At 43.4% G+C, this 22,031-nt stretch overlaps 1 protein-coding gene across 1 annotated transcript in view; it reads right to left on the bottom strand.

Annotated features, from left to right (window-relative positions):
• The window catches only part of LOC135552697 (serine/threonine-protein kinase SIK3 homolog), a 54,885-nt gene that overhangs the window by 21,050 nt on the left and 11,804 nt on the right, over positions 1–22,031 (bottom strand). The window contains 15 exon segments of the mRNA XM_064984468.1: positions 27–161; positions 650–723; positions 7,892–8,016; positions 8,019–8,040; positions 8,130–8,286; positions 8,406–8,515; positions 9,204–9,281; positions 12,713–12,847; positions 12,957–13,067; positions 13,209–13,327; positions 13,457–13,580; positions 13,913–14,037; positions 14,166–14,327; positions 14,614–14,677; positions 14,883–14,999. Of these exon segments, the coding sequence (XP_064840540.1) occupies positions 27–161; positions 650–723; positions 7,892–8,016; positions 8,019–8,040; positions 8,130–8,286; positions 8,406–8,515; positions 9,204–9,281; positions 12,713–12,847; positions 12,957–13,067; positions 13,209–13,327; positions 13,457–13,580; positions 13,913–14,037; positions 14,166–14,327; positions 14,614–14,677; positions 14,883–14,999 (1,658 nt within the window).

The following is a 22,031-nucleotide window of genomic DNA, read 5'->3' on the forward strand; positions in this document are numbered from 1 at the left end:
GTCAGCCTCAGTGTGGGGACCCTCACCGGCAGTGCTGCTCCGGGACCCACCCCCTCTGCCGGGAGCCCTGGGGCCTCTGCGAGTCTGCCAGTGGCTCAGCGCCGTGCGCTGTGCTCATGAGCGCGTGCGTCGTGTGGCGCTTGGAGCGGTTCGCCAAGTACCTGGGCCGCGGGGAGGGAGACAGGAAGCAGCACTGGTCAGCTTTCTGTCCTCATTGGCCCTTGCGTGGGGAAGGGGCAAAACCACCCTCCCCTTCCTTCAGGCAGGACGAATCACATATCAGATAACTCCCACAACCCCCGTTCCAATTTGAGGATTGGATTGTTTGAGCAAGCTTAGTGTAAGCAAAGCCGTGGCGAGATAATTTGGCGGCATAATTTGAAATGAGAGAGATAGACATATTTTAAGAGGATATTTAGAGGAGGTAGATTTGGTAGAAGTTGGAGAAGAGTTGATTGATTGCCTAATGAAAGCCAGTTGCGTGATGGAGAGGGGGGGGGGACACCGGAACAACAGTGGCCCAGTCCCCCGGTGGCAGAAAGCAGTGCTGCAGCCTACTTGCACCTCGACTCCCAGTAACCCAGGAACACTAGCCCTTCTACAGTCACGTCTCAAAGCCCCTCGGCCCCTGTGCCCCTCCCAGGCTCACCTCTGCACCGCCTCCTGGTCGGGTTCCCCGTCAGAACCCTCCTCATCCACCGGAGCCACAGCCGGGATTGGGTGCTGCGAGAGGGAGGGACAGCGTGAACGGGAGGAAATGGAGAGAACATGATGAGGAAAAAAAATGTTGGACAGCGAAACTCTGAAAACAGGTGGGTGATGTATAAAACCACTGTCAACTCAGTAGACAGAGTAGGTACATTGGCACTGACAGAACATGGCATCGTAGACTGGACTAAAAGAAACTATGCCTCTTGACATACCTGCGTTCAAATTTGGGGTATTTCAATTAACTTCAAAGACATTTGGAAGAACATATTTTAATATTTTTAATTTAAAAAAAAACAAGTAGTTGAATATTGGAATGTATTTGGAAATACACTGGGAAAGTACTGGCATGTATTTAAAATACTCAAATACACAGTGTAAATACAAATAAATACTCCCATGCATTTGAACCAAGTATTTGAAATAATGGATTTGTAAATAATAGGACATTTGAAAATATGTCAAAAACTTCCAATGTACAGTACCAGCCAAACGTTTGGACACACCTAGTCATTCAAGGGTTTTTCTTTATTTTTTACTATTTTCTACATTGTAGGATAATAGTGAAGACATCAAAACGATTAAATAACACATACAGAATCATGTAGTAACCAAAAAAGTGTTAAACAAATCAAAATATATTTTACATTTCTTCAAATTAGCCACCCTTTGCATTGATGACAGCTTTGCACAATCATGGCATTCTCTCAAACAGCTCCACCTGGAATGATTTTCCAACAGTCTTGAAGGGGTTCCCACATATGCTGAACACCTGTTGGCTGCTTTTCATTCACTCTGCGGTCCAACTCATCCCAAACCATCTATATTGGGGTGAGGTCAGGTGATTTTAATTGTCTCTGGCCCCCTCCCAGTTAGGGGGAGGGATGAGCTCTACAGCGGAGTCTCAACTCAATCGCTGGTTGAAAACAGTTTTCTGCCCCAACCAAAAGATAGAATTTGTAGATAATTGGCCCTCTTTCTGGGACTCACCCACAAACGGGACCAAGCCTGGCCTGGTGAGGAGTGACGGACTTCACCCTAGCTGAAGGGGTGCTCTCATCTTATCTACGAATGTAGACAGGGCTCTAACTCCACTAGCTCCACAATGAGATAAGGTGCAGGCCAGGCAGCAGGCTGCTAGCCAGCCTGCCAGCTTAGTGGAGTCTGCCACTAGCAGTCAGTGTAGTCAGCTCAGCTATCCCCATTGAGACTGTCTCTGTGCCTCAATCTAGGTTGGGCAAAACTAAACATAGCAATGTTCGCTTTAGCAATCTCACTGGAAAAAATACCTCCTCCATTCCTGTCATTATTGAAAGAGAATGTGATACATCACGTCTCAAAATAGGGCTACTTAATGTTAGATCCCTCACATCCAAGGCAGTTATAGTCAATTAACTAATCACGGATCATGATCTTGATGTGACTGGCCTGACTGAAACATGGTTTAAGCCTGATCAATTTACTGTGTTAAATGAGGCCTCTCCTCCTGGTTACACTAGTGACCATATCGCCCGTGCATCCCGCAAAGGCAGAGGTGTTGATAACATTTACGATAGCAAATTTCAATTTATAAAAAAACGGACTGTTTTCGTCTTTTGAGCTTCTAGTCATGAAATCTATGCAGCCTAATCAATCACTTTTTATAGCTACTGTTTACAGGCCTCCTGGGCCGTATACAGCGTTCCTCACCGAGTTCCCTGAATTCCTACCGGATCTTGTAGTCATGGCAGATAATATTCACATTTTTTGGTGACTAATATTCAAGGGGCCTTCCGGGTGGCACAGTGGATAAGGGTGCTGTGCTGCAGCGCCAGCTGTGCCACCAGAGACTCTGGGTTCGCGCCCAGGCTCTGTCGTAACCGGCCGCCACCGGGAGGTCCGTGGGGCGACGCACAATTGGCCTTGCGTCTTCCGGGTTAATTAGGGGTTGGCCGGTAGGGATATCCTTGTCTCATCGCGCACCAGCGACTCCTGTGGCGGGCCGGACGTAGTGCGCGCTAGCCAAGGTTGCCAGGTGCACGGTGTTTCCTCCGACACATTGGTGCAACTGGCTTCCGGGTTGGATGCGCGCTGTGTTAAGAAGCAGTGCGGCTTGGTTGGGTTGTGTATCGTAGGATGCATGACTTTCAACCTTCGTCTCTCCCAAGCCCGTATGGGAGTTGTAGCGATGAGACAAGATAGTAGCTACTAAACAATTGGGGAGAAAACGGGGTAAAAATAAAAATAACATGAAAAAAAAGACTTTAATATTCACATGGAAAAGTCCACAGAGCCACTCCAAAAGGCTTTCGGAGCCATCATCGACTCAGTGGGTTTTGTCCAACATGTCTCCGGACCTACTCACTGCTGTCATGACGTTGGCCTGGGGGGTAGGTTTATGACAGTCATAAATACCTCTTCCCCCCTTTTTCCTCTCTCTACCCTACTGATGTTACATTTGCAAACACCTTGGTTAACATAGAGATACTGGGAAGATCAGAAGGTGGGGGGAAATAAACTATATTCTGGTAATCCGACCAATTAAACATATGCGGTGGTACTTAATGAATATGATGTAAGTTCAGTTGTCATCTGAGACATTCTCGTCAATGATAAGATGACAAACTCTACAGTGGAAAGTCTACACATCAGAGTTATCGGATTCACATGGAATTGTTGTTCAATTTAAATGTTTGAATATGAAATTATTCGTGATGGGATGAAATGTGATTTTAGCTTCTAAAATGTGAGATTTGGTAAGGGCTCTGCTCAATCAGTGGCCCGCCCCTGTGAAGGGACATGGGCTATAAAACATTTCAAACACGCCCTCCTCTCCCCTCCTATATAAAGCCTTGACGACAATATAACTTCCTGTTCCGAGGATGTGAGGACGACGGTCCGATGTCAGAATGGTTCAGATAATAACTACAGAACAAAGCCAACATCAGCGTGAGCTTTGGTTGCGAATGGTATGAACTTTGAACTCGTATTCACTACAGAAGTGATACCTCCTAGCCGTAGAGTTAGCAACAGCAGCTGCAAACACAGGTTAGGAAGGAACAGAGAGTATCTTGTCAACCACACAACGACGTTACTACAACGTATCCAATTAACCAGCAGAGACATTCTTCAAAGGACAAAGGACTCGGTTGGGCAACACGGTCTTCCATCTACCACCAACCTACCGAAGCGCAGCTCAGAGTAAATATTTATTGCATTTTTCTTTTCCAAATGGGTGGTAATTTAGAATGCATAAGATACTGTATTTACGATAGCACAACTTCGCCCCTTGTTCCTCAATCTTCCCGCTCTTTCACTCAAATCCAGACCCTTTTCTTTTGTGTAACAAGCTGTCATATCTGTTCCGCCCGCTAGGGACGTTTTCCTTTATGACGTAATTTGTAATCAAGTTATGATTAATTATGTGTATGTGTAATTTTGTGTGATTAGTTAGGTATTTAGTAAATAAATAATGAATCCAAAATTTGTATTGCTGATTCAACTTGTTAGCCAGGGTTTGTGAAGATTACAACTTTCAGATGAGACTGAATTAAGGTGACGATAAATATTGACTGCTATTGATGTAAAATACTACTAGGTCTTTAAGAGTTTACTGAAATAGCTGCTTCCTGTGCTTGGCCCTCCTATGTTGAACATAATAAACGGCTCCCTATCCACCGGATGTGTACCAAACTCACAAAACGTGCCAGTAATAAATCCTCCCCTGAAAAAGCCAAACCTTGACCCAGAAAATATAAAAAACTAAAAACCAGCCTATATCGAATCTCCCATTCCTCTCAAAAATGTTAGAAAAGGCTGTTGTGCAGCATTCTCACTGCCTTCCTGAAGACAAACAATGTGTACAAAACGGTTCAGTCTGGTTCTAGACCCCATCATGGCACTGAGACCGCACTTGTGAAGGTGGTAAAGGACCTTTTAATGGCTTCAGACTGAGGATCTGCATCTGTCCTCGTGCTCCTAGACCTTCGTGCTGCTTTTGATACCATCGGTCATAACATTCTTTTGGAGAGATTGGAACTCTCTTTTGGAGAGTTTGTCTCTGTGGATGGTTTGTCCTCTGACAAATCAACTGTACATTTCGGTGTTCCTCAAGGCTCCGTTTTAGGACCACTATTGTTTTCACTATATATTTTACCTCTTGCTGATCTCATTTGGAAACGTAATATTAACTTTCACTGCTATACGAATGACACACAGCTGTACATTGATTAAACATGGTGAAGCCCCAAAATTGCCCTCCCTGGAAGTTTGTGTTTCAGACATAAGGAAGTGGATGGCGGCAAATGTTCTACTTTTAAACTTGGACAAAACAGAGATGTTAGTTCTAGGTCCCAAAAAACAAAGTGATCTTTTGTTGAATCTGACAATTAATCTTGATGGTTGTACAGTTGTCTCAAATAGAACTGTGAAGGACCTTAGTGTTACTCTGGACCCTGATCTCTCTTCTGATGAACAAATCAAGACTGTTTCAAGGACAGCTTTTTCCATCTACGTAACATTGCAAAAATCAGAAACTTTGTCCAAAAATGCAGAAAAACGTATCTGTGCTTTTGTCACTTCTAGGTTAGACTACTGCAATGCTCTACTTTCCGGCTACCCGAATAAAACACTAAAACTTAAATTAGTGATAAACATGGCTGCAAGAATCTTGACGAGAACCAAAGAATTTGATAATATTATTCCAGTGCGAGCCTCTCTACACTGGCTTCCTGATAAGGCTGGGGCTGATTTCAAGGTTTTACTGCTAACCTACAAAGCATTACATGGACTTGCTCCTACCCATCTTTCCGATTTGGTCCTGCCGTACATACCTACACGTACACTACAGTCACAAGACGCAGGCCTCGTTACTGTCCCTAGAATTTCTAAGCAAACAGCTGGAGGCAGGGCTTTCTCCTATAGAGCTCCATTTTGATGGAATCGTCTGCCTATCCATGGGAGAGACGCAGACTCGGTCTCAACCCTTATGTCTTTATTGAAGACTCATCTCTTCAGTAGGTCCTATGATTGAGTATAGTCTGGCCCAGGAGTGTGAAGGTGAATGGAAAGGCACTGGAGCAACGAACCGCCCTTGGTGTCTCTGTCTGGCCAGTTCCCCTCTCTCCACTGGGATTCTCTGCCTCAAACCCTATTACAGGGGCTGGGTCACTGGCTTACTGGTGCCCTTCCATGCCGTCCCTAGGAGGGGTGCGTCACTTGAGTGGGTTGAGTTACTGACGTGATCTTCCTGATCCCCCCCCCCCCCCCAGCCTTGTCTCAGGATAGTAAGTTGGTGGTTGAAGATATCCCTCTAGTGGTATGGGGGCTGTGCTTTGGCAAAGTGGGTGGGGTTATATCCTGCCTGTTTGGCCCTGTTTGGGCGGATCGTCAGGCGGGGCCACAGTGTCTCCCGACCACTCCCGTCTCAGCCTCCAGTATATATGCTGCAATAGTTTGTGTTTCGGGGGCTAGGGTCAGTTTGTTATATCTGGAGTATTTCTCATGTCTTATCCGGTGTCCTGTGTGAATTTAAGTATGCTTTCTCTAATTCTCTCTCGCTCTCTGAGGACCTGAGCCCTACGACCATGCCTCAGGACGACCTGGTATGATGACTCCTTGCTGTCCCGTCCACCTGGTCGTGCTGCTGCTCCAGTTTTAACTGTTCTGCCTGCAGCTATGGAACCCTGACCTGTTCACTAGACTCTCTAGGTTTCTTCCTTGGTTCCGGCCTTTCTAGGTAGTTTTTCCTAGCCACCGTGCTTCTACACCTGCATTGCTTGCTGTTTGGGGTTTTAGGCTGGGTTCTGTACATCACTTTGTGACATCAGCTGATGTAAGAAGGGCTTTACAAATACATTTGATTGATTGTGGAGGCCAGGTCATCTGATGCAGCACTCCATCACTCTCCTTGGTCAAATAGCACTTACACAGCCTGGAGGTGTGTTGGGTCATTGTCCTGATGAAAAACAAATGATCGTCCAACTAAGCGCAAACCAGATGTGATGGCGTATCGTTGCAGAATTCTGTGGTAGCTATGCTGGTTAAGTGTGCCTTGAATTCTAAATAAAATCACTGACAGTGTCACCAACAAGTACCCCAACACCATCACACCACCTACTCGATGCTTCACGGTGGGAACCAAACAATGTGGTGTTCATCCATTCACCTACTCTCCTTCTCACAAAGGCATGGCAGTTGTAACCAAAAATCACACATTTAGACTCATCAAGCCAAAGCACAGATTTCCACAGGTTCTTGGCAGAAGCAAGTCTCTTATTCTTATTAGTGTCCTTTAGTAGTGGTTTCTTTGTAGTAATTCGATCATGAAGGCCTGATTCACACAGTCTCCTTTGAACAGTTGGCTGTTGAGATGTGTCTGTTACTTGAACTCTGTGAAGCATTTACTTGGGCTGCAATTTCTGAGGCTGGTAAATCCAATGAACTTATCCACTGCAGCATAGGTAACTCTGGGTCTTCCATTCCTGTGGCGGTCCTATTGAGAGACAGTTTGATCATAGAGCTTGATGGTTTTTGCGACTGCACTTGAAGAAACTTTCAAAGTTCTTGAAATGTTCCGCATTGACAGACCTTCATGTCTTAAAGTAATGATGGACTGTCGTTTCTCTTTGCTTATTTGAGCTGTTTATCAAATAGGGCTATCTTCTGTATACCACCCCTACCTTGTCACAACACAATTGATTGGCTCAAACACATTAAGAAGGAAAGAAAACCCACAAATGAATTAACACAGTTAATTGAAATGCATTACAGGTGACTACCTCATGATTGAGGTAGATTGAGGCTGGTTGAGAGAATGCCAAGAGTGTGCAAAGCTGTCATCAAGGCAAAGGGTGGCTACTTTGAAGAATCTAAAATATAACATATATTTTGAATTGTTTAACGCTTTTTTGGTTACTACATGATTCCATGTGTGTTACTTCATAGTTTTGATGTCTTCACTATTATTCTACAAAGTAGAAAATAGTAAAAATAAAGAAAAAACCTGGAATGAGTAGGTGTGTCCCAAACTTATGACTGGTACTGTAAATAGTTGATTCCGGCTATATTATTTATTTATATTTTCATTATACATTGAAAATAAGTATTAAATAACAAATAATCAAATACACATATATTTGAATGAAGTTCTGGCTCTTAAACACAAACACACATTGGGGGTTGGGGGGGAGAGGCAGGGACTCACAGGGTTGGCAACCAGAGGGGACTGTCCCCGTGGCCTCTTCAGTAGCTGGGCGTGCAGCTGGATGTTGGCCCCGCCGTCCGAGGCCCTACGGCCCAGGGGTCCCATGCCATTCAGCAGCTGCAGGGTGGGGGCTGCAGCAGGGACTGCTCCTGGAGGGACAGAGAGAGGGAGAGGTGTCAGAACTATGTAACTATACTCTGTCATACCAAACACACACACATCCCTTCCGATCCCTCACCTTGTATTCCAGCTGCTGTGTGGGCTGCAGGTGTGGGTTCTGGATGGGCATCAGTGTGTGCATGTGGCCCATGGTGGGGGGCATGGGGAAGGGGGGCTGCGGGGCCACACGGGGGAACCCAGGGGGCAGCTTCTGCAGATCCTCCTGCATCTCCGTCCTGATAGAGAAGAACACCGTCAGTAAGGAGATGCAAGCACACACAGATGGCAAGACAGAGACAGCCAAACAGCCAGGGAGACAGACAAAATGGACGGACAGACAAGGTGTATACAGTACCTGGGGTCTGGGACGCCCACAGTGTGACGCCTCATGGACAGGTAGCGAGCCATGGCCTCTGGAGACGGCTCCTCCGCGTCATCACTGTCTAGGGCCATGTTTCCGTCCGGCTACACAGCAAACGACAAACAATATCTGTATGTGTAAAAATGCATTTGTTTCTACATTTGTGTATGTGGTATGTGTATGCCTGTGTGTCTGGGTTATTCAGAGTTGGATATATATGAATCACAGGGATATATTAGTGTAGGATCTTACAAAACAATTGCTGTGCTGCCTAGATACAATGTTCCCAAATTAAAAAGTCCCAGTGCAGTTTAATATACTTCCACACTATGAGATTGGAATAATACTGTGAAATTGTGGAAATTATGATAATGCCCTTTAAGTGTAAGAGCTGTTTGGAAAAAAAGCCTGACATTTCAGTGTGTTTTGGTGGGATAGAGTCCTGGCCTGCCTGGTAAATTTGTTAATAGACCAATCAGAAAAAGAGCTCCAAACCTCTCTGCCAATAGCTAGTTTTCCCCTCCCCAATCAGACCACAGTCCAAGCAAAATTATTGCTTGAGAAATTGCTATTTGCTAAAAAAGCTATTTTTGATTTTTTTTGTATGGCTATATTAAATTGAAAACAAATTACAGTGAGGTACTTAATTGTTACCCAGAATGGCATTGAACCTTAAAGAAGTGTGCTAGGAGGCTAAGCTTAAAGCGATCATAGCGAACAGGCCACCATGTCAGTGTCACTAGACCAGCTGCATTGCAGGATTGTGTAATGGATGTGGGTGGACTCACTAACCTCAACGATCTGGTTCTCTGGGTTGATCAGCTGGACGTGTGGGACATTCATGCTAACAGGATTACCCTGCTGATCCGTCTGCAGGAAAAAGACACGCACACACACACACACACACACACACACACACACACACACACACACACACACACACACACACACACACACACACACAGGTGAGGTTACTCAAGGATTGAACTGATTGGCTCGCAATCTGCTTTGGCCTGCTGCTAAGTGGATGTGGGTCACTCAGTTCACCTCACCATAACAGATGGAAATGAGGATTGTCACTCACAGGCATCCTTCTTTCAAAACTTCCCTTTTTACAATAATATGCCAATTGGCAGACGCAATTGGATAAAAGCCACACACAGAGCCTTCAGAAAGTATTCACACCCCTTGACTTTTTCATAGTTTTGTTGTGTTACAGTCTGAACTATAAATGTATTATTGAGATTTCTTGCCACTGGCCCACCCTATAATGTCAAAGTAGAATTATGTTTGACGTTTTTACAAATTAATAAGAAATGAAAAGACGAAATGCATTGAGTCAATAAGTATTCAACCCGTTTTTTTTATGACAAGCCTAAATAAGTTCAGGAGTAAAAATGTGCTTAACAAGTCACAAGGACTCAATCTGTGTGCAATAATAGTGTTTAGCATTATCTTTGAACGAATACCTCATCTCTGTACCCCACATATACAATTATCTGTAAGGTCCCTCAGTCGACCAGTGAATGTCAAACACAGATTCATCCACAAAGACCAGGGTGGTTTTCCAATGATATGCAAAGGGCACTTATTGGCAGACATTGGATATCAATGGGGCGGCAGGGTAGCCTAGTGGTTAGAGTGTTGGACTAGTAACCGAAAGGTTGCAAGTTCGAAAAGTAATACTGCAAAAAATGTGGCAAAGCAATTCACTTTTTGTCCTGAATACAAAGTGTTGTATTGGATTTGCCCCAAACATATTAGTGAGTACCACTCCACATATTTTCTGGCATAGTGGTGGCTGCATCATATTGTAGATATGCTTGTAATCGTTAAGGACTGGGGAGTTTTTCAGGATAAAAAAGAAACCGAATGGAACTAAGCACAGGCAAAATCCTAGAGGACAAACTGGTTGTCTGCTTTCCACCAGACACTGAGATGAATTTGCCTTTCAGCAGCACGATAACCTAAAACACAAAGCCAAATATACACTGGAGTTTTTTTTACCAAGAAGACAGTGAATGTGGCCGAGTTACAGTTAGATTTCAAGCAGATTTAAGTTATGGCAATACCTGAAAATGGTTGTCTAGCAATGATCAACAGCTTGAAGAATTTAAAAAAATATATTAATAAAAAATAAAATAAAATATTCAGCAATATACACTATCCAGGTGTGGAAAGCTCTTAGTGACTTTCCCAGAAAGACTCACAGCTGTAATTGCTGCTAAATGTGATTCTAACTTGAGTGCATATCTAATCAAGATATATTAGCATTTTCTTATGTTTTTCTTATTTTTTTTACACATTTTATCATTTCCTTCCACTTTGACCGAGTATTGTGTGTAAATTGTTGACAAAAAAATGATGTAAATTAAATCAATTTTAATCCCACTTTGTAACACAGTAAAATGTGGAAGAAGTCAAGGGGTGTGAATACTTTCTGAAGGCACTTCCATGCTTTCATACATTTTATATAGGGGTGGACCCAGGAATTGAATCCACTATCCTGGCATTTCAAGTGTCATGCTCTACCAACTGAGCTACAGAGGACCACTAAAGTACTAAAGTTAGTCCCTCCAGGATTCCATTTTTATATATTTTTTTTATTCAACAATTGCCTGCATATTATGCGAGGGCATGAAAATTTGACCAATCACTGCACTATTTCCACATAAAACAGTCAAATCATCACAATATTTTAGCATAAAACTGACCACCATAGTACAAAAAGAGGCCTTGCATTTTCAACCAATCACCACATTTTTTTTTTTTTTTTTTTAAGCTTTATTTTACTAGGCAAGTCAGTTAAGAACAAATTCTTATTTTCAATGACGGCCTAGGAACAGTGGGTTAACTGCCTGTTCAGGGGCAGAACGACAGATTTTGTACCTTGTCAGCTCAGGGATTTGAACTTGCAACCTTTCGGTTACTAGTCCAATGCTCTAACCACTAGGCTACACTGCCGCCCCATAATATGGTTCAATCAAGCAATGCGTCAACAACAAATAAAATCCCATTGTCAGTGCATTTTCGCTCTAAATTGGACAAAATCATTGCATATTGCCATGCAAAATGTCAGGATCTCCAACGGCAAAATCAAGAATTATTGACTGCAAATATAAAAAAATACCCTCAAAATCTTGGGAGTGACAGTAACGTACTAATCACTAAAACACTAAATTACTAAACACAAAAAGTCACTAATCTCTCACATAGGTTAAACAAGTGTGAGCTCTGAATTCAGTGTACTTAGTAGTCACGTTCGCTTCTGTCTTTTAAAGGTTGACAAAGGAGTGAAAATTAATTCCTGTCCAGTCTTGTCAATTATTTTTCCTATGTTCTGATCCCGCAACAGTTCTATAACCCCGGAACTTTCCTGTCCCGTCCTGATAAAAATCACTCCAGTCCGGGCTCATTTTTAAGTGCAGAAATAAGAAATAACTTCCTCCCGTTTGCTGCTTGTCTGTCTGTCCCTGCGCCGCTCTGCTTGTGAGTAGCCATAGCAACTGCTCCGTTTGGCTGTTGCTCAACGCTCACGAGACAGTTGCCTGCACACACAGCTGATATTAACAACCACATTACGAGGTTTTGGCAATGAAGGCAGCCCTTCTACTTACTCAGAGTCGGATGAATTCATAGCTCTGGCCTTTGGGAAACAATTTCGAAACCTTTGCTCCAAACCAGATTAAATAGCCGGAGGTCTTTTGCGGACACATATCTGCCACCCTATCGGCAATCCTACTCTTCACCTCAGACGGCACGGGTTTAGTTAAATATTTAAACAATTGGGCTTGACCAGTAACGTTGTTGGTAGTAGAGTAGCTATGCCGCTTGTCCCACTCTCCGGGTTGGTATTTGATTAAACCGCAGCATTTTTTTCCTTCTCAAGCCGTCTACTCAGTTCGTTCATCATCAAAGACAACAATCCAACTTAGTTAAAACATCGCTATATAATGTCAGTGATGGGTCCTTGGCTGCAATGAGACATTGCAATTCCTCTCTTGGAGGCTTCCTCATTCACTGACGTATGTTGGCATCTGAGGTAAAGTAGTGACTGGCAGAGGATACTGGAGCAAGGAGCGAGAGTGAGCCGATGGAAAGTGGAGAAGGGAAATAATAAAAATACAAAATAAATAAATGGTTAAAGTAAACTATATATTAGGCCAGTTTGCTCCACACATGACATATTTCTAACCCCCCCCAAAGGAAACCTAATTTAACATGATATGGTATCTGTTTCATATAATCTTAGTAACCAATCAGATTCCTTAGAAGCTGTAGATCTGAGGGGCAAAGGTTACCTGTACAGCGTTGAGAGGGTAGACAATGGGGCGGGGCGTTGGCGGGGCCATGCGCAGGGTCTTGTGTTTCTTCAGGCGGTCAGAGAGCAGGCTGTAGATGGCGCTGTAGTGATCGTACGCATCAGTGTGCAGAGACTGGAGAGACGGGGTGAAACAAGCCAAGGCAGAGGTAAGCCAATGGCATTTCATATGCACTACAGCGTTTGTCCACTGTAACAATGTGTCTAATGTGTGTTGGTCCCACCTGGAGCGTGCGCTCGCGGTCCAGTCCCATCTCAGACATGGCCATCAGCACCTGCTCGTTAATGAGCTCTGTCTCCCGCTCAGACTTCACCTGCTCACATTCCACGATCAACTGAGAGAGAAAGAGAGAACGAGTGAGAGAGACAGGGAGAGAAAATCCATTAAAACGCTGGGTCCATTCTTCATGGAGACCAGAGATGTCTTGCCAGATCATCCAAAAGCAGCTCGATGGACCAAGAGTTTGGGAACTCACCCTCTCAAACTCTGGGTCGGGGTCTCCCTGCTTCATCCACTTGTTCTTACAGATCTGCTCCATGGAGAGCCGTCTACTGGGCTCCAGCACCAGCATGTGTCGGATCAGGTACTCACAGTCTGTCAGACAAAACACAAGGGCAGAAGCAACACTGATGCTAGTGACACACTTCATAGCAGCCAGTCAGACCCTGTAGAAGACACCATTGTTTCACCTTACAAGGTATTAGTACTGGCATCAGGTCTCACCTGTGGACATGAAGAAGGGGATGCGGAACTTCCCACTCAGCACCCGGGCCCTCAGGTTCTGAAGGGTGCTGCCGTCAAAAGGCAAGGCTCCACACACCAGAACATACAGCACCACACCCAAACTCTACACAGAGAGAGATAAGAGGGAGAGTGAAAGAAAGGGGGGAAAAGAAGGATGAGAAGTAATCCTCATAGGTGAGATTCTCCACCCTTTCTCAAAAGTGGGCGCGTGCACACTCCACTGTCATTGATTTGAAAGCACTGGATTGGGGTGTAAGTATTTGGCTGGAGGGGCAGTCCACCACTGTTAAATCCATGCGGGAAGTGTGCAAGACAAATGCACACGGTAAGAAAAGGGTGGAGAATTGGGACGTAGCCATGGTCCACGATATGCTATGAGGGGCAGCTGTGGTTGTTCCTTATAGGAACTAGGATTGCTAAGACTAGGTTACTGACCCAGATATCCACTTTGGGTCCGTCGTACTCCTTCCCTTCGAAGAGCTCTGGGGCTGCATAGGGAGGACTTCCACACCAGGTCTTTAGCAGCTGGCCTCGGGAGAACAGGTTACTGAAGCCAAAATCTACCACGGACAGAGGAGGAGCAGGGAAGTACAGAAGGGGGGGGGGGTCAGGGAAAATCAACCTGGTCACTCCTAAAAATCCAGTGGAAAAAATACACACACTCGAACACACACACACTGTACTATACCTGCAATCTTGATGTTGAGGTTGTGGTCCAGGAGCAGGTTTTCGGCCTTCAGGTCTCGGTGGACGATGTTGCGGCAGTGGCAGAAGTGGACGGCCGCCACGATCTGCTTGAACTTCCGCCGCGCGTCCTTCTCCGCCATCCTGCCGTGGGCCACCAGGTGGTCTGAACACAGACAGGTCAGAGGTCAAAGTTCGAATTCAGTTCATTTACCTTTGAAAGGAGGAGGTTTGCTTTGCCTTTCCCGAGCTCCACCACTTCACATCATAAATCAACACTGACACAATGACGACGTCAAACCCAGGATCACAGAGAAACAGATAGTCACTAGTCAGAGCCATTGACATAGGTAGCAAAGCCATACAATTGGACGCAGGAGGAGAGGTCAAATGTGACAAAGTGAGCATACAAAAAAAGACACTAGCTCACTACAAAAGAGACAGAAACTTACCGAAAATCTCCCCACCACTGGCATACTCTGTTACTAGGTAGATCATCTTCTCATTCTCCATCACCTGACGACACGGACAGACATTTGCATTGACAATATAATCGCTGCAGTCAACAATACTAAACACAAGGTATCAGCGGTGTGGATCCGGTGATAGACACTGATCTTGGGTCAGATTTGCTTTGTCCATACAAAATGGTAAAGGTTGTGGTTGGGGGATGCTGACCCTTGATCTGCAAACTCCACCCCGGAGCTGTGGATCTACTGACCTGGTAGAGACGAATGATGTGGGGGTGCCTCAGCATCTTCATGATCTGCACCTCCCTGAAGATCTTCTTCAGGTTTTCATCGTCCAGCTGGGTCTTATCCACTATTTTGATGGCCACCTGAACAGAGACAGAAAGCCAATGGAGTGGAGGTAGGACAAGATATTCATTGAACCATTTCAAGCGAACCAAAACCATTTGAGCGAAATTATTCATCAACAAGTGACCATACTCGACTCAACAACAGGAGGTCAAAGTCAGAGCACTGATCAGGGTGGCACCCTATTCCCTATTTACTCCACTCATTTTGTTCAGGGCTCAAAGGACTCTAGTCAAAGGTCACGGGCTTGGTAAAAGGGTGCAATTTGGAACTCAGACAGATTGTCAGATATGAACAATCAGTTACTTCCTTTGGCTTAGATAAAGAACCACTTGGACACCAAGACTGGGACATAGAAAGCCAAGATTCCTACCCATCTCACACCATCCGCAAAAGCCAGGATCCTAAGAATTTGCCTAATGGGTTCATCATATAATACATGGGTATTATAAATAGCTTAGCGCTCGTCAAAGATCCAAAGAGGGCACGCTCCTACAACCAAGCTGAACCCGGCAGCTAATCAGACATAGAGAGACAATGCCTCAGATGTCAGTGACCTTGGGGCGGGGGATCATTTACATAACGCCACTAAAATACCAAGTCCATGTATATAATCCAGGGGTGCAAAACTCAATTCCTTTAGTGCTCCAGTACCTTCAGAAAGTATTCACACCCCTTGACTTTTTCCACATTTTGTCGTGTTACAGCCTGAATTTTAATTGAACTAAATAAGCCCATAATGTCAAAGTGGAATTATATTTTTTCTAAATTCATTAAAAATGAAAAGCTGAAATGCATAGAGTCGATAAGTAGTCAACCCCGTTGTTATGACAAGTCTAAATAAGTTCAGGAGTAAGTATGTTCTTAACAAGTCACGTAATAAGTTGCATGAACTCACTGTGTGTGTAATACTCGTGTTAACATGATTTTTGAATGACTACCTCATCTCTGTACCCCGCACATACAATTATTTGTTAGGTCCCTCAGTCGTGCAGTGAATTTCAAACACAGATTCAACCACAAAGACCAGGGAGGTTTTCCAATGCCTTGGGTAGATGGGTAAAACTGAAGGGAAAAAAAACAAAACGTTGAATATCCCTTTAAGCATGGTGAAGTTATGAATTACACTCTGGATAGTGTATCAACTTAGTTGACGGAGAGGAAACCACTCAGGGATTTCACCATGAGGTCAATGGTGACTTTAAAACAGTTCAGAGTTGAATGGCTGTGATAGGAGAAAACTGAGGGTGGATCCACATTGTAGTTACTCCACAATACTAACCTAACTGACAGAGTGAAAAGAAGGAACCCTGTACAGAACAAAAATATTCCAAAACATTCATCCGGTTTGCAACAAGGCACTACCAATTACCCCCCCGAAGACATTCTTTTAAAAAGTATACTTAGTCATAACAGACTTTAAATGGACAAATAAATGTCATAGAATAAAAATACAAGACCTGTTCCTGAGTCTGGTTTTAACCTTCCAGACTTGGAATTGTATCAACTTCTCCCACCTAGGGATTTTACTTGCAACATATAGTTAAATACACTGAAGAGGAACAATGGGTACATATTGAAGATGAGCATGCTCATCCTCAGAATATTTTTTACGTGTCTAATTTTAAGGACAAAGCTAAGAACAAATTCACAGTTAAAAACATCATAACCATATGGAAGAAAATTTAACGTATTCTACAAGAACCAATATCAGTCCCTAAAAAAAAAAAAAACAAGAACCCTATGGAACAATATTTGGATAGCTTTTCAGAGTTAACAGATAAATTGGTCTACATGGAAAACTAGACATAGAAACCGTCAATTAATTGGTAATAGGAAATAATTGTATTTCCATGACAGAATTGAAAAGCAATTGTGGGCTGACCAATGTAGATATTTTCAAGTACATGCAACCTCAAAGTTTAATATCAAGAAATTTCTATTTGAAATCTTTTGGACAACAGAATCATCTTGAGGGAACCTTTCAAGTCAGAAAATGATGTTCATGTGATAGGTAAGATGTACAAACACCTTGCTTAGAGCCTATCCAACTGACAATCTCTTAGAAAAAAAAAAGGACTTGACACATTTATCCAATAAATCCTTTATCCCGTAACGTTATCAAGTGAATTAAGAAGGAATATCAACGATTTAACTTCTTTGACTGCTATGAGTAAGCAATAAGGCCTGAGGAGGTGTGGTCTATGGCCAATATAGCACAGTTAGGGCTGTTCTAAGGACATAGCCCTTAGCCGTGGTACTGTATATTGGCCATATACCACAAATCCGAGTTGCCTTATTGCTATTATAAACTGGTTACCAACTTAATTAGAACAGTCAATAGTACGTTTTTTTCATTTTGGTACATGTCTGATATACCATGGCTTTCAAACAATCAGCATTCAGGGCTCAAACCACCCAGTTTATAATTGTTAATAAATCCTGTTTACCCATGTATAGATAAATATGACAGAGGAGTCTGATTGATGTAAATTGGACAGAGGATCTCAATTTCTGTGCAAGAAACACTTTGACAAACTTAAATGTTAGGCTATTTTCTGGCAATTGTGCCGTTCTCATGTGACGGATGTTAAGACGTCAAATGTTAACACTAAAAACCGTTATAAATGGCCTGTTTGCGAAATTGTCGACTGGCATAGGCTACGGACTAGAATCCGGGTTTATAATTGTAATCCTATTTTGCCATGGTTTGCTTAGCTAGATGCAAGTAGCCTACAGCCAGATAGGCCAACATCTAATTTCAGGGAAAAGTCCACAATGAAACTGACATTAAGAAATGTGGAGAATGAGCTGTGACAGTGATCACAATTGATAACTTCCAATTTAAATGAACTAAACAAGGCTATTAATAATTACATAATAACACAAGGCTTCAACAACAAACTGAGTTATAGGCTGTTTAATCCGTTTACCGGCTCCAGGTAGGCTACACAAGTGCCACAAAATTTATTTGCAATGACTCCAGTAATATCGTCATTTCAACATATTGCATCAAATGGTAGGCTACAGTAGCCTATAATGGAATATACATTAATAGCCTACTTAATGGCCAATATGCAAATTTAGCCTCGAAACATTTAATGTCATTTTCATTGTCCACTTTTTCCCACAACACAAGCAGGTGGTGGAGTTGAACAACATCCATCTCAAATGTCCACTGGCGCAGCGCTCCAAACCCTAGAAATGAGCATGAGTAAAACCGCTCGCTTGATACGGTTATCCATAAGAAAAGTAGACATTAGAAAGCAGCTTATTTTAAACCACCTCTGAGCGAACTGATCTAAAGAGCTTGTGCGCCTAAATCGTTTTCCAATTCTTTGTCGCCGTTACATAAGTTCTACCGAGGTAATGAGCCCTGAGCCCTAGGACCATGCCCCAGGACGACTTGACATGATGACTCCTTGCTGTCCCCAGTCCACCTGACCGTGCTGCTGCTCCAGTTTCAACTGTTCTGCCTTATTATTATTCGACCATGCTGGTCATTTATGAACATTTGAACATCTTGGCCATGTTCTGTTATAATCTCCACCCGGCACAGCCAGAAGAGGACTGGCCACCCCACATAGCCTGGTTCCTCTCTAGGTTTCTTCCTAGGTTTTGGCCTTTCTAGGGAGTTTTTCCTAGCCACCGTGCTTCTACACCTGCATTGCTTGCCGTTTGGGGTTTTAGGCTGGGTTTCTGTACAGCACTTTGAGATATCAGCAGATTTACAAAGGGCTATATAAATAAATTTGATTTGATCATATGTTTTATGGAAAAAGGGTGTCTCCATAATTACCAATCTAAATAGCTTACCTGCAACTGGTAAAAAAAAGTTGTCACGACGTGTGAGCTTGCTGCTCTGTCTCCGTGACTCAGCTGCAGCACTCTGTCAAAGCACACACACCGCGCCGGCCCTCCTCCTCTCACTAACTCACTCACAGCCTGACAGTCAGCAGCAGCAGGTCACCGTGAAATATATATATTTCTAAAAGTAATACATTGGTGGCAATGGTGCAATTTAGAAGTAGCCCAAAAACCCAACACCCAGGACATCGTTTTCGAAGTAGCCCAATTTGGCTGGAAAACCGAGAACATGGCAACACTGATAACCCATGGCTTCTTGGAATGCTATAAAATCATACAATTAAGGGCGGAGTTACAAAATTGGCTGTCAGAAGTATTACAATGTAAATGTACTTCTAATACGTCTTTCTGCATATTTCAAGACATGGCACATGAGGGTGCAGTGAGATACCCTATGGGTTTGGACAATACTTTTCTCTTCAATCTTGAAAAAACGTGTACCTAAAAAAATGGACATCAACAAATTCGCCATCATTAACACAATGGAAAGGTCAAATGCTTTATTATCTAAATGTTGAAGGTGATACAGACAGAAACAAAATGGTGCGGTTTGAGGTCATGTGACAGAGTGATACTGGCGCTGGAGACGGTGGTGTGAGCAGGTGATTCTGGGCAGGGGTTATGTTGTGGATGTTTGTGTGCTGTATGTTGTTGTTTGTATGTGTATGCTTTGTATTGCAAAAAAAATATATAATAATCTTACCAAAAAAAGTAATACTGCAAAAAATGTGGCAAAGCAATTCATTTTTTGTCCTGAATATAAAGTGTAATGTTTGGGGCAAATTGAATACAACACATTACGGAGTACCACTCCATATTTACAAGCATAGTGGTGGCTGCACCATGTTATGGATATGGTTGTAATCATTACTGGGGAGTTTTTCAAGATAAAAAAACAAAAACAGAAGCACAGGCAAAATCAGAGGAAACCCTGGTTAAGTCTGCTTTCAACCAGACACTGGTAGATGAATTCACCTTTCAGCAGGACAATAACTTTAAACACAAGGACAAATCTACACTGGAGTTGCTTACCAAGAAGGCAGTGAATGTTCCTGAATTTACATACACTATAGTTTTGGCAAGTCATTTTTCCAACGATTGTTAACAGACAGGTTATTTCACGTATAATTCACTGTATCACAATTCCAGTGGGTCAGAAGTTTACATACACTAAGTTGACTGTGCCTTTGAACAGCTTGGACAATTCAGATAATGATGTCATGGCTTTAGAAGCTTCTGTTAGGCTAATTGACATCATTTGAGTTAATTGGAGTTGTACCTGTGGATGTATTTCAAGGCCTACCTTCAAAAACAGATTCTTTGCTTGACATCATGGGAAAGTCAAAAGAAATCAGCCAAGACTTCAGAAAAACAATTGTCGACCTCCATAAATCTGGTTCATCCTTAGGAACAATTTCCAAATTCCTGAAGGTACCACGTTCCTCTGTTCAAACAATAGTATGCACGTATAAACACCATGGGACCATGCAGCCGTCATACCACTCAGGAAGGAGATGCGTTCTGTCTCCTAGAGATGAACGTACTTTGGTGCGAAAAGTTCAAATCAATCCCAGAACAACCGCAAAGGACCTTGTGAAGATGCTGGAGGATACAGGTACAAAAGTATCTATATCCACAGTTAAACAAGTCCTATATCGACATAACCTGAAAGACCGCTCAGCAAGGAAGAAGCCACTGCTCCAAAACCACCATAAAAAAAGCCAGACTACGGTTTGCAGCTGCATATGGGGACAAAGAACGTACTTTCTGGAGAAATGCCCTTTGGTGTGATGAAACAAAAATCGAACTGTTATTGTTATGTTTGGATGAAAAAGTGGGAGGCTTGCAACCCGAAGAACACCATCCCAACCGTGAAGCACAGGGGTGGCAGCATCATGTTGTGGGGGTTGTTTTGTTGCAGGAGGGACTGGCGCACTTCACAAAATAGATGGCATAATGAGGCATTAGAGGTCGAAAATTATGTGGATATATTGAAGAAACATTTACATTTAAGTCATTTAGCAGACGCTCTTATCCAGAGCGACTTACAAATTGGTGAATTCAACTTCTGACATCCAGTGGAACAGCCACTTTACAATAGTGCATCTAAATCATTTAAGGGGGGGTGAGAAGGATTACTTATCCTATCCCAGGTATTCCTTGAAGAGGTGGGGTTTCAGGTGTCTCCGGAAGGTGGTGATTGACTCCGCTGTCCTGGCGTCGTGAGGGAGTTTGTTCCACCATTGGGGGGCCAGAGCAGCGAACAGTTTTGACTGGGCTGAGTGGGAACTGTACTTCCTCAGTGGTAGGGAGGCGAGCAGGCCAGAGGTGGATGAACGCAGTGCCCTTGTTTGGGTGTAGGGCCTGATCAGAGCCTGGAGGTACTGCGGTGCCGTTCCCCTCACAGCTCCGTAGGCAAGCACCATGGTCTTGAAGCTCGCATCCGCTACAACTGGAAGCCAGTGGAGAGAGCGGAGGAGCGGGGTGACGTGAGAGAACTTGGGAAGGTTGAACACCAGACGGGCTGCGGCGTTCTGGATGAGTTGTAGGGGTTTAATGGCACAGACAGGGAGCCCAGCCAGAAACATCTCAAGACATCAGCCAGGAAGTTAAAGCTTTGTTGCAAATGGTTCTTCCAAATGGACAATGACCCCAAGCATACTTCCAAAGTTGTGGCAAAATGGCTTAAGGACAAAGTCAAGGTATTGTAGTGGCCATCACAAAGCTCTGACCTCGATCCTATAGAACATTTGTGGACAGAAATGAAAAAGCGTGTGTGAGCAAGGAGGCCTACAAACCTGACTCAGTTACACCAGCTCTGTCAGGAGGAATGGGCCAAAATTCACCCAACTTATTGTGGGAAGCTTGTGGAAGGCTACCCAAAACATTTGACCCAAGTTAAACAACTTAAAAGGCAATGCTAACAAATACTAACTGAGTGTATGTAAACTTCTGAACCACTGGGAATGTGATGAAAGAAATGAAAGCTGAAATAAATCACTCTACTATTATTCTGACATTTCACATTCTTAAAATAAAAGTGGTGATCCTAACTGATCTAAGACAGGGAAGTTTTAAAACTCAGGAATTGTGAAAAACTGAGTTTAAATGTATTTGGCTAAGGTGTATGTAAACTTCCGACTTCAACTGTATGTGTGTGTGTGTATATGTGTATATGTATGTAT

The sequence above is a fragment of the Oncorhynchus masou genome, chromosome 13, assembly GCF_036934945.1.
Source record: "Oncorhynchus masou masou isolate Uvic2021 chromosome 13, UVic_Omas_1.1, whole genome shotgun sequence".
Classification (NCBI taxonomy): domain Eukaryota; kingdom Metazoa; phylum Chordata; class Actinopteri; order Salmoniformes; family Salmonidae; genus Oncorhynchus; species Oncorhynchus masou.